The 16720-nt window shown below is 40.5% G+C and overlaps 1 protein-coding gene across 5 annotated transcripts in view; it reads right to left on the bottom strand.

Annotated features, from left to right (window-relative positions):
• LOC124721531 (membrane-associated protein Hem) overlaps positions 1-16720 on the bottom strand; it is a 186506-nt gene that overhangs the window by 80110 nt on the left and 89676 nt on the right. For all 5 annotated transcript variants that reach the window (XM_047246551.1, XM_047246553.1, XM_047246552.1 and 2 more), the window contains one exon: positions 4282-4414. In XM_047246551.1, coding sequence (XP_047102507.1) covers positions 4282-4414 — 133 coding nt within the window. The remainder of the gene's footprint in view (positions 1-4281; positions 4415-16720) is intronic.

The raw sequence follows: 16720 nt of genomic DNA, 5'->3' as shown, positions 1-16720 counted from the left end.
CCTGGTTATCACGAGCAGTCGCCTTAACCACTTTGAGATCCGTGCATGCTCCCTGGACCAATCCAAACTTCCATATGTCACAATATCTACATTCTTATGTCACAAATTTTCATATGTCACTACCGCATAGTAGATCTATACCTAATACAGCTGATGTCAAGGAATTAAAAGTCAGCAAATTTAATTTTAAAAATATTTCTTACAGCCATGGATCAACAATATTTTTTGTTCTTTGAAATGTGCATTCAGGTATTACATGCCTAAGTGGGCATATGATAGTAACAACGTTGGTCTCAATTCCTTGTTGTCCCATCCCCCATGTTGCAGGAATCCAAGTAATGTTATGAGCAGTAGGTGACGAATTTAGTGGACTACGATAAGGATTTAAACAGGGTGACATATGAAAGTTTGGGTTGGTTCGGGGAGCATTCATGGATGACTGAAAGTGGTTAAGGCAATCTCTCGCAATAAGTGGGAAATCTGGGTTCCAGTCCCAGACTGGAAGAAATTTTCATAGGTCACTATTGGGTAGTAGATGTATACCTAACACAGCTGATGTCAAGCAATTCACAGTCAGTGAATTAATTTAAAATCTGTTTATCCTTTCCAGAAAAAATCATAATTTCCAGAATAAAAATTAATAGATGGCACTGGTTTGAATAGGAAAATACTCCCAACGCACATATGAGGGAATGCTTGATAATGTATAAAGGTAGATAAACTCATACCCCTTAAGGATTGTTGGGAAGGCAAGTAGTCAACCATGCATTTCATGAGTTCACTAATATGAAGGCTGCCATTCCATTCATTGGTGCAAGAAGCTTAGTGCCCAAGCAGACAGGGCCACTTAACAGTACACAAGTATGAGCAGTCACTGCTGACAACTCTTTTACAAGAGATCTTTTGCTTGAACAAAACTCATTGAATGGTTTAGCAAGTTAACTACGGATCTCAGACGACCTCCTTGCACCATCACATCTGTGATGGTAGGGCATCACCAGATGGCAATGTGACCAGCAATCTTGCCACCACTAACAGCGTTCTTCACAACTCACTGCACCTGCTTACTCTGCTCAGTTTGTAACCTGCTCATCAGTTATAATCTGTTTTACAACCTTAGTCAAAACACTTGACTTGATTTTACTGAATACAGTGCTAGACTCTTCACAATATTTGTCATTTACTTGTCTCACCAATCTTGTACATTTTCTAGACAGCTTTTTTTTAAAAATCCTAAGATACTAGCTGCTTGTGCTATCATGGGATTATCACTATTGCCAAGTACATAGTTAACCTATTCAAATGTGCAACAATTTCACTCTCCCAAAAAGGCTCTCAGTGGCATTTGGCTTTGATGGTTACATCAATATAATTATCAAGCTTCATGAGTCAACCAGTAAATTTGCATCAACGAAAGAAATAATAATAAGAATGGCCTCTGGATTATCAAGATCATTTCCTATTTTAAGTAGAACTGATATTATTATTTGTCTTGCGACTTGGTTGTATATGGTAATAGTTTCTGTCAGTACTTCACAACTACAAAAATGAAAATTGTTTATTTTTCCACTCACACGTCACTGAGCCCAAAAGCTTGAATATTCTATTATGATGTAATACCTGGAGCCATAGGAGATATTTCCTGTTAAGCTATTTGATATTTTGTTTCCTATTATGTAATGACTGTTATGTTAACTGCTGACACGTTTACATTTTACACTAGTATTTTTACATATACTACAATGTGTTTTTGTAAAATTTTGTGTTTTCCTGCTTTGCACATACACAATGGGTTAAGTCATCAATGACCCATCTAAACTGTTTGTCACACATAAAGACGTAATGATGAACACTTCCCCAGTTGGTCTATCCTCTCATCTAATTTACAATATATGCTGCACATTATCATTTTCAGATCACTAAAATATGTCTACTGCATCTTTTTAATCCTTCAGTCATATTGTTTCCTGCATTACACTGAAATACATCACACTCAGGAATATTTTACGACAGTGAGAAAAAATCAAAACCTGTAACCATCTTGTCATAATTGCAATTCTGAATGTAAATAGTACCATATCTAAATTTCAGGTAGCTGTTAAGTATGATACATTCTGAGCAGACAGACTGAGAATACTCTGTGACAGTGCCTGTGTGCTCTCTGTCTCTGTACCGTGCCACACACTCCAGCCATAGCCTACTCTGGTAACTGGGGGCAAGAGCTGCATCAGGTGATTGTTTCTGCTTTTGGATCTCCTTAGAAAAATTTATATGCTCGAAAAACTATTGCTGTCACTGCTTAACATAATACTTGTCGTATTTGCCTTATGCCACCAATACTGAACACTACAGCAGCTAAGGACTGTCACCATATCTACAATAACATGAAAATTATGCTAAACATTCTATGCACACCCTGAAGCACACGTAACATACAGGTGCAGAAGAATGACACTACTGGCTGAAGTGTCGCATGGAACGCTGACCTTCCCATTATGTATTGTCCCTGATGCACCTCCTTATGTGCACACCACTACGGATCTGGGCCAAATCCTTTAACAATGAAAACACAAGTACATTAATTTTAATTTCATGTTACCTGCACTAAACAGCATACATTCTTTTTTGCCTGTTTCCATGTCACACACAGTTTCTGTGGAAGTTAATTTTTTCAGAAATTAAAAAAATAATAACAACTAAACTAAACTTTGCCTGAACAGGCCATGAAGGACCAATGGTACCAACCAGCTGCCGTGTCATCCTCAGCCCAAAGGCGTCACGGTATGCGGATATGGAGGGTCTTGTGGTCAGCTCAATGCTCTCCCAGCCATATGTCAGTTTATGAGACCAGAGCCGCCACTTCTCAATCAAGTAGCTCCTCAGATTGCCTCACAAGGGCTGAGTGCACCCCACTTGCCAACAGCGCTCGGCAGACCGGACTGTGCTTAACGATGGTGATCCTGATGGGAACTGGAGTTACCACTGCGGAAAGGCCATTGGCTTAGCGGAAAGGCCATTGGCTTATTCAGAATGAAGCAGTGGAAATTACTGGAAGAAACTTCAGTTTCATTCTCTGTCAACTCAAAAAATTTTAAGACTGGATAACTAAACAATTCTCAAAGTTAAAATGGTGGTTTTGATGCTTTAGGTGTACTACATACTCTCCTCCCACTTGAGTACAGTGTACAGAATGTTCCTATAACCATGTGAAACTGTTAGAGAAGTCCTTCTCTGGGGTGCTGTTCAACCTGTGCAGCACGTTGGCAGGAATGTCAGTTATGTCATCAGAGTGTTGACCATCACATGAATTTCTGCACTTGTCATTTTGTGGTATTTAGGTTTGTACTGATAATACTACATCTCATCACCTATAATGATTTTTTCCAGAAAAGAATTGTCTGTAGTTTGAATTTCAATCACGTCATGGCAGGCATTCATGTGTTGCTTTTGTTTGAGAGTCAAGATGTGCAGAACCAACTTTGCACACAATTTTCTCTTCTTAAGAAATTCTGGAGAATGTATTGAACACTTGATTTAGAGATGCTATTACACAGCTATTTGTGACATGTTGACACACTACAGCCACATGTCCGCTACTTAATACTGCTTCCTCACAACTGACTGGTCAAAAACACATTTGTTAGTTCAGATATTAGTTTAAGCCGACGTAGCTTATATGCCAGGAATAAAATAAGTCTCAGCACTTTTTGGATGGATGGTGTATATTTTGTGATAAAATTATCACATACTGGTTAAGAACACAACTGCCTCAGCAGCAGTAGCTGCTACAACAAACACACGGGCAACATGTGATGTGCATGCAAGAAATTTTTTCCACTCATTATAACTTCTTCTATTGCTGTTTTCTTCTAAATCTTGTTGTTGTGTGAGTGGCCACTGCATTTCTTATTTTTCTCTTCTTTTCTCCAAAATTCCCAGCAATATTAGAAACTGTTCTGTATTTCATTTGACAAGTTCCATTTATCTGCCTAAACCATCATTCTATAGATCATTTTTGCTGTTTTTGTGAGTAAATCCCTCCTTATCTTCCCCTGGACTGTAATGCCCACAATCAATCCTCCATGAATTCACTGATCTTTTTCTGCAATGGGTTGATATCACACTAAAAGACTGTACAAAATTAGGCAGACAAGAGTTCCAATTAAAACAACACTACCTCTAAAAATATAATGCAGATGTGCTGGTATCAAAACTGTAGCCTCATGCCCCACAAACAAAAAATTCTACCAACAGTGAAAATATTGTGATAAGTTTTCTAACCTCCTCTGGGCATAGTTCATGTGTGCAGCTTTGGAAGTGTCCACAAATAAGAGGAAAGGCCACAATGTATCGATTTTGTGCGGGGAACTCCAAACACATATGAAATTGATCTTCAAAGATTTTGCTGTAGAAACTGAAACAAGAAATAATATTTAGTAACTTTAAAGCACACACATGAAACATAAAGAACAATACAATTTACTATGACTATTTATGGGACTATTTATTAATATCACCACTGCATATTAAGCTGGCACAATAGCAGAGATCTGAGACTTGCCCTGTTGAAAGGGCTTTAACATTTCATGTAGGTATTACTTACACTCTCAGTTTTAACATTATTTATTTCAATGCCATCATATTTTATAAGGTGTCAATGTTTACTTTCAATATGCTTGAACTGAGCGAGGTGGCGCAGTGGTTAGCACACTGGACTCGCATTCGGGAGGACGACAGTTCAATCCCGTCTCCGGCCATCCTGATTTAGGTTTTCCGTGATTTCCCTAAATCGTTTCAGGCGAATGCCGAGATGGTTACTTTGAAAGGGCACAGCCGATTTCCTTCCCAATACTTCCCTAACCCGAGCTTGCGCTCCGTCTCTAATGACCTCGTTGTCGACGGGACGTTAAACACTAACCACCACCACCACCTCCAATATGCTTGAAAAAGACAAAATGTTGAAATTGGAAATGGAATGTTTTCAACAGCCATAAGTAGAATAAGTAATAATTACATAATGGCTGTGGACCAAGTTCTCATCAAAATTTTGGGTCTGAAAATATGTTGACATCACATGCAATCTGTATCCACTCTTTTTAGTTCCATATGCCTCATGGTTTATTTGTGCCTACTATGGAAGTATGGAAGTTGTAGGGCAACTTGCTCTGATTTCATACTTATTTATAGTTTACCACTCTAACTGGAGCTCACACTATGACCTGTCCCCATATTCTCAACACTTTTGGTACCATACAGTGATGCTAAATAACAACATATATCACATATCATCAGTATGAGAAATTTTATTAGTTGTGTTCTGTATGAGTCAGAACTTTTAATTATTTTTGAGCAGTGTGGATTTTAAGCAATGAAAAAAAAAAACACACACAAAATTGGGGCAAATGAGAAAACCACATGTGGTTGGTTGTCATTCACCCAGATCTAATTGCAAAACTGAGGCACAAAGGAAGGAAAAAAGTAAATACTAAGACAGAAAAATGAACATATGTCATAATCATGGCCTTGACTTGAGAAATCTTACAGCTGAAGAAACAAATCACAGAAGTGTATGCTTACATAAAGTGAACCAAACATGATCTCACAGCGATGGCAATAAATGAAATAAACTGGTTATTCTCTCTACCACAATTTGTTGAGCCTTTTAATGCCATTTGCAAGACTTGGCATCTGTACTTTGTGCACTGCTTTGCCATGTCTCTTGCCATGCACTGGCTGCTAAATACTTCTGATGTATTACTCATTTCTCATTTTTTTAATCATTCCAGGCTTCAGACTGGCAGTGGGAGAGTTAAAGAGTATTTATTTATTTGCAATATTTACTGCAGTCTAGAACAAATCGCAAAGCATAAAAACATAGAATCGACAGAAATCGCAGGATGTACAGTACAATGTCATCTGTTGAATTTGTAGCAAATCACAAAGCTTGGTGTGAGTACACCAAAAGCACTAACACAAAACTATCTACAAAGCTGCATACTATACATTGAAATGCCTTTTTTTTATTACACAAAATGACACTGTGTGGCGAGATACCACTAGTGATGCTCCAATTAGACAGGCATCATATTCCACCATAGCTAAATGATAAATAAAATATGTTTCAACAACTGCTGTGGTAGCCCACTGTACTAAGAGTGTTAAATATATGTGCCACAGTCGCAAACCATTAAACTACACAAAATTTCAATGAAACTTATTCTTCGAAGAATTCTCAAATGTTAGTCTGAAAAATTCTTGGACTGGATTTGGAAACAAATCAATTTTTCCACTTTAATTTCCACACAATTAATTACTAAAGCTAGTAATTCTTTTATGAAATGCTTCTATGGACAGCTTCAATCTTACACATACTGTACTTTAAATGATTTAATGGGTTATGAGTGTAACATTACATATTAGGTTCCCAATGCTCACCGAATTTTGTAACAGTGATGGTTTTATTGTGCCACACTTCACTGTTTATTACTGGACTGTCATCCATCCTGTTGCTCTCTACAGCAACAAGCGTTGGCCAGCTACAAAATGGGATGAACAACGATTGGGGGTCATGGAGACTAAGATGCCAAGATGACCAGGTAGCATCACTGGACTGGATCATATCTCAAATGACACAATTAGTGAACATTTCAGGGTCACACCAATCCAGAAGAAAATGTGAGAAAGCTGTTATATTTTGCTGCTTGCAAAAGATGATACCATTGGAAAGGCTGCATACACAGTGGAAGTCGCAGGGAAGAGACCCAAGGGTCAGCCTAGACAACAATGGGCTGACACTCTGTACAATAACCTGAAGGCTGTAAACCTTCATACAGACATGGTCCACGACCTAGCAAAATGGAGACAGCGAATCCACTCAGTGGACCCTGCCACCAGGTGGGACAAACCCAATTGAAAATTAAGAAGAAGGATTCACTGTTTAGGGTATCTCTGGCCTGCAATCTGTAAGTGAAGTCTGCTTGTTTATTAGCCTCTTTTTAGGATAGCTCTGGTCTGAAATCTGCAAGAGAAGCCTGTTTCCTTTAATATCCTCTTCTTCTGTAAAGTTTGGAAGGAAGGAGATGAGGTACTGGCAAAAGTAAGGCTGTGAGGACGGGGCGTGACTCATGCTTGGGTAGCTCAGATGGTAGACCACTTGCCCGCAAAAGGCAAAGGTCCCGAGTTCGAGTCTTGGTCCGGCACACAGTTTTAATCTGCCAGGAAGTTTCATATCAGCGCACACTCCGCTGCAGAGTGAAAATCTCATTCTGGATCTATCACAGGCATGTACAATAGGGTCCATGTCTGGAGAACATGCTGGCCACTCTAGTCAAGTGATGTCGTTATCCTGAAGCAAGTCATTCGCAAGATGTGCATGATGGGGGCACGAACTGTCATCCATGGAGACGAATGCCTTACCAATATGCTACCAACATGGTTGCACTATCAGTCGGAGGATGGCATTCACATATTGTACAGCCATTACGGCGCCTTCCATGACCACCAGCGGCGTATGTCGGCCCCACATAATGCCACCCCAAAACAGCAGGGAACCTCCATCTTGCTGCATTCGCTGGACAGTGTGTCTAAGGCATTCAGCCTGACCGGGTTGCCTCCAAACACGTCTCTGACAATTGTCTGGTTGAAGGCATATGCGACACTCATCGGTGAAGAGAACGTGATGCCAATCCTGAGCGGTGCATTCGGCATGTTGTTGGGCCCATCTGTACCATGCTGCATGGTGTTGTGGTTGCACAGATGAACCTCACCATGGACATCGGGAGTGAAGTTGTGCACCATATAGCCTATTACGCACAGTTTGAGTCATAACAAGACTTCCTGTGGCTGCACGAAAAGCATTATTCAACATTTTTATGTTGCTGTCAGGGTTCCTCTGAACCATAATCCATAGGTAGTGGTCATCCACTGCAGTAGCAGCCCTTGTGCGGCCTGAGCAAGGCACATCATCGACAGTTCCTGTTTCTCCGTATTTCCTCCACGTCCAAACAACATCGCCTTGGTTGACTTCGAGACGCCTGGGCACTTCCCTTGTTGAAAGCCCTTCCTGGCACAAAGTAACAATGCAGACATGATCAAACTGCGGTATTGACTGTCTAGGCATGGCTGAACTACACACAACACGGGCCATGTACCTCCTTCCTGTTGGAATGACTCTAACTGATCAGCTGTTGGACCCCCTCTGTCTAATAGGCGTTGTTCATACATGATTGTTTACATCTTTGAGTGGGTTCAGTGACATCTATGAACAGTCGAAGGGACTGTGTCTGTGATACAATATCCACAGTCAACATCTATCGTCAGGAGTTCTGGGAACAGGGATGATGCAAAACTTTTTTGATGTGTGTATTAAAAGCAAACTAAAACATCAAGGAATGTGACCTTTCCATGAAGCAGCTGGGAATACACCAGTGTTTTCAAGAAAAGTCAGTTGAAAGTTAGCAAGAACTGGACTGAAGAAAGGGAGGAGACACATAGAAAATGAACACAAAAATACTAGGTGTGAGTTAAGACTCAAGGAAAGACATAGGTGAAACAATGTCATCCACTGCTGGCAGAAATGATAGAAGAATATCATGTCCAACATGGGTATCATGTACAATGCCTATAAAATGTTAGCATTACTTCACACATGGGGTAACTTGAAAAATATAAACATGTAAATATATGGTAGAACAAACTGCTAATGTTAACTTCAGTAAAAGACCAATAACACTAATTCTATGGGCTCTTGCACTCTGCAGTGTACACTGACACAGTTCCCACAAACCCATACCATTGGCATATGACAGAACTTCTGGTGATCTGATAGGTCAGAGATAAGAAGAAAAATAGAAAACAGATAAAAATAGCAATGCACAAACAGAAAATGAAATTTCTTATGGTCCAACAAGCAATTTCAGAAGGGCAAATCTTCTGGATTAAATCCTGAAGTGATAGCCAGTATAGTTTGTTGGCTGCTTTTCAGAATTTTCATTAGTTATCAATACCCATAGTCACAATATAACCAAAATATGACTAGCTTTCCAAATGAAACTTTCTCTGTGATAGAGTATGATAGAGTATGCATGAAATCATCCTCTGTGAAGGATAAAAACTGGGTGCAGGAATGATATTTGGAACCATAACTTTCCCTTTGACAGCCAACCATGTCTTACAAAATGACTTGCAGATTCAAACTACTAGTATCCTTCTCCTACTTATACAAATATCACCAAGACTCCCTCCTGCAATACTCTGGTACTTCACCAATGAACACATTCTCCCCCCCCCCCCTTTTCCCCAGGAAAAGATATCCCTGAGTGAAGTCCAGGCCATTGCTATCTCATTCCTTGCTATTCCCTTTCCCCATGGATGCTACTTCTGAAAGACATGCACAGAGACCCTCTGTAAAAAGGCAGGCTGAAACTCTACACTGAATTATGAGGCATGTAGATGGATCATGCATGAATGGTAAATATCTGGGTTCAATTTGAAGTTTTATACAGAGTTTTCATTTTTCACACAAGTTAAATGTGACATGCGGGATTCAACAAAAATATTACACAGCAACTAGTATGAATTTAGGTAATTCCTCATTCAGACTGATATGCTTCTTCACCACATTTATAAAGGACCAACCCATTTCATTCACAAATTCAAGACTGTGCAAATAAAGAAAGCATGTTACTCGCATAGTCCAGGTCAGCGTGTGGTGTGGCTTTAAGCAATGCAAAGAATATCCTCGTGTTACTTCATGGGACAGCACACAGTCCCACCCAGGAGGCAGCATTGACCACAGCAGACAGATAATGCCTGCCTAACTTGTATGAATGAAACATTCTTTGCTCACTTCGGCACAGCAGGTGGTTGATGCACTACACTGCATGAGGGAGCGAGCAGGCCACATCACCTGTGCAATATCTTCCGTTTCCAAGAAAACATCAACAATCCATGCTCTATGACATCAATACAAAGTCTGGGCCAACAGCACCTCTCAACAACTGCAAATGAGGTCCCAAGATCTCATCACGATACCTGGTAGCAGTTAGACTTTGCTGATTTACCTGTACAATTTCATGAAGAGGTGTTCATCAAGTGGTCAACATAATCCCTGCCCACACAACAAGGATCCTCCTAAATATCAGTGTCTTTCCACAATGTTTGGGTCCCAAAATCATGTTCCATGTTCCCTCCATATGCGAATCCATTGAGAATCACTCTCCAGACTAAATTGGGACTCACCTGTGAAAACAACATTGGCCCACTGTTCAATCGCCCAGGTAGCTTGTTGAAAACTCCACTCTTACAAGTTCCCTTCTGTGAAGACGCATCAGAGGTAGACACACAGCAGGTCTCCAACAATAAAGGCCACCCTGCTGAAGCCTTCTGCACACCATTTGCCCTGATATAACACGTCCAGTGGATGCTGGCGGGCTCACATGCCAGTTGTCATGCAGAACTAAGGTGGTACTGTCATGCTCTCGCAGCCAAATAATGGTCCTCTCTTTTGAAGTCACATGTGGTTGGCCCTGCCCTGGTCTTCAGTGTACAGTTTTGGTCTCCACACACCGCAGCCACATCCGAGAAACAACAGAATGATTCACACTAAGCCATTGGACCACATCATTTTGCGACTGTCCGGCTTCCTTTCTATCTCTGGCCCTTCGCAGCAGAGAGTCTGGTAGGCATCTTCTCTGTGTCATATCATACTGTCTGCAACTGTCTGAACAGTGATTGTGGATGTGAGACTACCTGGCAAACACTATCCCATTTGATAGGTGCCCTGACGTCATCGTTGGCATGGTTGTCCATTGACTGGAATGCCATCTTCCATGCAGAACATAATCATATGAACAACTGTTGACAATTTGTATGATTAGATCATGAATTAGACACAGGACAGGGAAATAGTGGTTTGTTGCTTCAATTTTGGCCACCAGTATAGATTGTATGTAGCACACTCACTTCTTTTCATGTACACAAATGATACAGCCAGAGTGAAATATTCATAATATCCATTATGTCCCATAAATGTTTCGAGATATCAAAATGAGTTTTCGGTAAATTATAGTATGCAAAGAGGGGACTATTTTGCCATATGGTTAACATGCATAGCTAGAAATTTCTTGTCTACTGTGAGATACGAGTAACTATAGATTTTTTTCAATTAAATAACATAATTTTTTGAGGGTCATTGATAGCTAATGAAATGAGAATTAGTGTGGCTTTGAAACAGCATAAGGTACAAGTGATGTTACGACGATTTCACTCTGGCTGCATCATTTGCATGGAAGAACAGGAGTTAGTGCACCACTTACAATCCGCTTTCTCGAGACTGGAAGTATATATAGATCTCCACTCATGTTTAAAGAAAAATTCAATATCTTAATTACATTTCATACGCAGCAATGTATGACTTAACATGTACTGAAAGTAAAGTCATAATGACTCCTATTTTTCACTGCAATCTATCTGAATTTCATGTAGTGTGACATTTAATTTCGAAATATCGCAATAGCTATGTCCATAAACTAAACGCTGTTCACTGTGAATATGACAAATGAGACTACCGCATGGGAAAGAATATATCTATTTTTTAAGAACAGTTTCTTCAGTGTCATGTGAGAAAGCTTGCAGGGCAGCCAGAGTGCACATGATGTTCTACTGACACTGGCACTTCTGCATCCTGACTAGTGGGCAAACCATTGTTTACTGTGTTCACCTTCGAGCACACATAACTGCATTTGGTCATACATGGAGTCGGCACAAAGACCAGCAGCTTCCTCTGTGTTCTCAGACTAACAGTAGGTTCCAATATGAAATATGCATAAGCCAACGTACCAGGAAACAACAGTAAACATTTGGCAAGAGACTGCTAATATCTTGTGCAAAACTGGCAGATGCTAACTTACTTCAAGCGGAAACGTAAATTTTTATGAACAGTATGCCTTATCACTCTTGCAAAAACTAGTTCTATTATGGAATTGATATATTTTCCATTTCACCACACACAGAAGTAATATATATTTTTGAGCAGCATCTAACTACTGCCAGCCTAATTTATTTTTTACAGCAAAAATTGAAAAAAAAAGAAGAGTAGTATGTTCCCTGGATGAGGAGGTTATCAGGTAACCCAGTAGCACGCAGCCATGTCCTACCAGCATTTGAGCCAGAACAATTTGTGACGTGGCACACAAGCTAGCTAAAAGAGAGCACCATGCACCAGATTATGGATTATGACACTTTGGTGAGCTACAAAAGCTACACTACACCTTGAAACAGAATGTATACAATAAAACAATCATTCAGAAAATCATAAAATGTGGTATAAAATCGAATGAGACAATGAAGAAGAAGAAGAAGAAGAAGAAGAAGAAGAAGAAGAATCACAAATCCCTCAATTGCTATCATTCCAAGCCATATAAGCTGTAGGTGGGATTCTCTGCAACATGTTAGTCTTCCACAGAAGCAACAAAATTTGAGATATGGTGGAGCCACTACAGCAGTTGACAACAGTTGAAAATAAGTTTATGAATATGTGACTATACACTGGTCTACGTCAGTGATACAGAACAACCTAAGAACACATTCCCGGCAGAGGATGAGCTTTACATACAGATTGGTCAATGTAACAAACTGGTGAGAAACAGCACACAGCTCATACAATTTATAGTAATGAACGAGATCAGAATATTCACAAAAAATCCAAAAAAGTTCACCAACCAACATTTACTAACTGCCATCTTGTCCAGCAGCAATTGCACTAACAGCCTACCAAGTTCCTAAATATATCTATACATATACTGTGGTAAGCACATCATTAGAGGGAAAAGGAACACTGTCTGGGCCAGTGTTCCATTAGAAAGCATATAGTGTTGTGCTACTGTCTGGTGGGCTCATAGAACAGGTTTACCTTCCCCCCCCCCCCCCCCCCCCCCAATTCAGCATTTTTTCGGTATCTGTAACACTTTCAGTCATTTGCAGTAAATTCACATAACACAGATTCATTCCCTGCTACACACAAAGCAAATTCATTTTTACAAGTGTACATGACATTTTCAAATTCCACTATCTGCCAGAATTTGAACCTATAAGCTAAAATTAGTCAACCCAATATTTTTTTTGAGAACTGGAGTTAAATAACAACAACACGAAGAGGACAGATTGCTACTCACTATATACAGAAGGTGCTGAAGGGCGACACACACATCGAAAAAAGACTGCTAGATATTAATTAGCTACTGGAAGAAGTTCTCCATCAGAAATAGACAGAAGATAAAAAAATCTACTCACCAAGGAGCGGCAGAAGAACAAATGTATAAAAGGTATTACATATGCAAGCTTTTGGAGCCAGTTGCTCCTTTTTCTGGTGGAAGGGTTGAAGGGGAAGGGAGAGGGGTGAAGGAAAAAGACTGGTGAGATTTAGGAGAACCCTCGGTCAGGGGAGACTTACTGGATTGAATGAGAAGGAAAGATAAATTGTTGGGGACTGAACGGGCAAGATTTGAATATTTGAGAACTTAAAGATGGAAGATAGAGTAACATGCTAGACAGATATTACTGCTAAAACATTGTGCATGAGTTAATAAGATCAAAAAGCTACTTGCATTTTATGTGACAGAGGGGAGAGGAGGACGGTGAAAAACAGACAGGTCAGAAAGTGAAAGATGTAGAAAACTAAAGCAGAATGAATAGAGGAATAGTTACTGTGAAAAAATACTGAGACCAAAGAAATTAATTTAAACTAAGGCCATGTGGGTGGCAAGAACCAAGGGCATGTTGTAGTGTCAGTTCCAAACTATGGAGTTCTGAGAAACTGCTGTCTGGCAGAGGAATCCAGATGGCACATGTGGTGAAACAGGCACCATGGTCATGACTGTCATGTTATAGAGCATGTTCTGCAACAGGATATTGTGTGTTACCGGTATATACCCTCTGCCTATGCCCATTCATCATAACTGATAACTTTGTGGTAGTCATGTCGATGCAAAATGCCAAACAGTGTTTACATAGCAGCTGGTATATTATAACGTGTCATTTAACAGGTGGCTCTCCCTTTGATAGTATATGTTTTGCCAGTTACAGGGCTGGTATATGTGGTGGTAGGAGTGTGCATAGGGCAAGTCTTGCAGCAGTGATGGTCACAGTGGTAGGAGTAATTGGGTACAGAGAAGGGTGCAGAAGGAGCACAGGGTCTGACAAGGCTACTGTGGAGATCAGGAGGGTGACAAAAAGCTATTCTACATGTGGTGGGCAAAATCTCTGACTACATGGATCTCATTTCAGGGCACGATTTTAGAAAGTCATGGCCTTGTCAAAGTAGCAGATTAATACATTCAAGACCAGGATAATACCGAGTGACAAGTGGTGTACTCCTAAGCCATTTTTTTGGAGGGATCATCAGTACCAAGATTGGATGTGATGGCCCAGGAAATCTGCTTTTGAACTAGGCTGGTGGGGTGACTACATCCAGTGAAGGCTGAGGTGAGAATGGTGGTGAATTGCTGTATGGAGTCAGGATCTGAACAAATACATTTGCCTCGAATGACAAGGCTGTATGGAAAGGAATGTTTGACATGGAAAGGATGGCAACTGTCAAAACGTAAGTACTGTTGTTTGTTAGTAGGTTTAATGATACTGTGGTTTGTTGGTAGGTTTAATGTGAACAGAAGTGCGTAGCTGGCATTGAGTGAGGATAAGTTCGGCATCAGGGAAAGCAGCATAGGATTCAGAATAGGACCATGTGAAATTTAATTGGGAGAACGTATCTAGAGATTCCAGGAATTTTAACGGGTCAGCCTCATCATGAGTCCATATGGCAAAGATGTCACAATGTATCTAAACCAAACCAGAAGTTGAAGGCTTATGGATCCCAGAAAGCCCACTCCAAGCAACCCATGAAAAGGTTGGCATAGGAAGGAGCCACCATGGTTCTATGGCCATACCCCTGATCTGCTTGTATGCTGCCCCTCAAAGGTGAAGTAGTAGTTGGTATGCATAAAGTTGATTATGGTTAGCAGGAAGGATGTCATAGGTCTGGAATGAAGTGGGCACTGACAGAGGAAATGTTCAGCAGTAAACAGATCATGTACATGGGGTATGTTGGTATACAGGGAGGTGGCATCAATGGTGACAATCAAGGTGTGTGGTAGGAGTGGGATGGGCAAAGATTTCAGACAATCTACGAAATTCTTGATGCAATAATTTACCAACAGCCGTATGTATTGTAGAAATTTATTTTATTTTATGAACTTCTATATGCTACCAGTTTTGGCATTAGATTGATGCCATCTTCAGGCCTCACTCGTCATAGTCGTAAAATCGCCATACACAGAAGGAGCCATATAACTGGATCCGTGAATCAATCGTTCTATAACAGCTCTTGGTAACCAGGCAACACAAAATTATTCGTATCTTTAATATAGAAGGGAAATCTCTGTACTATGGGTTGCAAGTGTTGATCAACTAAGACAGATAAACATTTGGTGAGTGCTTTGAAGCCAGCCACTATAGGATGGCCAGTATGATTAGGTTTGCGGATCTTAGGAAGAAGGTAAAAGGTGAAGGTACATGGTTTGGATGGTGGTAAGGAGTTCTATGGATTGAGATGTTAGCAACGGAGATGAGCCTGAGGTTTCAAGGAGGGACTGCAGGTCAGTTTGTATCACAGGGATGTGTTCTTGATGGCAGATGCTGTAGGTAGATGTGTCAGACAGCTGGCGCAGACCTTCACAAACATACTCTTGTCAGTCAAGTACCACAGTGGTAGATCCTTTGTCTGCTGGGAGGATAATGATGGATCCATCAGCTTTCAGGGAACACAGATCATGGAGTTCTGCAGAGGACAGATTAGGGACATGTTGTAGGGACCTGAGGAAGGGTCGTGAAGTAGTGCTGGATGTGAGGAATTCTTGGAAGTTTTGTAAGGGATGATTTTGAGGTAGTGGTGATGGATCAAGATGGGATCGTGGTCAGAAGTGTTCAAGACAGGGTTCAATGTCAGGTTTATTGCCAGAAAGGTTTTGGAATTAGGTTGCAAAATGATACTTCCAGCTGACAATGTGTGTGAAGGAAAGTGGATTCTCACCGAAAGCCAGCTACACGTTTCCGTTCACATTAAATCTACAAACAAACAAGAGTACTTACATTTTGACAGTTGCCATCCTTTCCATGTCAAATGTACCCTCCCATACAGCCTTGGCATTTGAGGAACATGTATTTGTTCAGATGCAGAATCTTTAGAGCAATATACCACCATTCTCACCTCAGCCTTCACTGGCCGTAATTACCCACCAGCTAGATTAAAAGTAGATTTCAAGGGCCATCACATCCAATCCTGGTACTGCTGATCCCTCCAAAATCCAACTTAGGAATACACCTCTTGTCATTCAGTACTAATCTCCACAATATCCTGGTTTTATTTTCTTTTATTTACACGTCAAGTTCAGTAAGACCAAATTGAAGAGCAAATCTCCAAGGTCATGGAACGTGTCAGTACATGAAATTATATACTAGCAACACACAATATCCTGTTGCAGAGCATGCACTACAACATGACAGTCATGATCCGTGCCTGTTTCACCACATGTGGAATCTGTGTTCTTCCCCCAGGCACCAGTTTCTTAGAACTCTGCAAGACAGTCATGATCCGTGCCTGTTTCACCGCATGTGAAATCTGTGTTCTTCCCCCAGGCACCAGTTTCTTAGAACTCTGCAAGTGGGA

The sequence above is a fragment of the Schistocerca piceifrons genome, chromosome X (genome assembly GCF_021461385.2).
Source record: "Schistocerca piceifrons isolate TAMUIC-IGC-003096 chromosome X, iqSchPice1.1, whole genome shotgun sequence".
Lineage (NCBI taxonomy): Eukaryota > Metazoa > Arthropoda > Insecta > Orthoptera > Acrididae > Schistocerca > Schistocerca piceifrons.
Note: the sequence above shows the minus strand (reverse complement) of the source record. Positions and strands in the feature narration are given on the sequence as shown.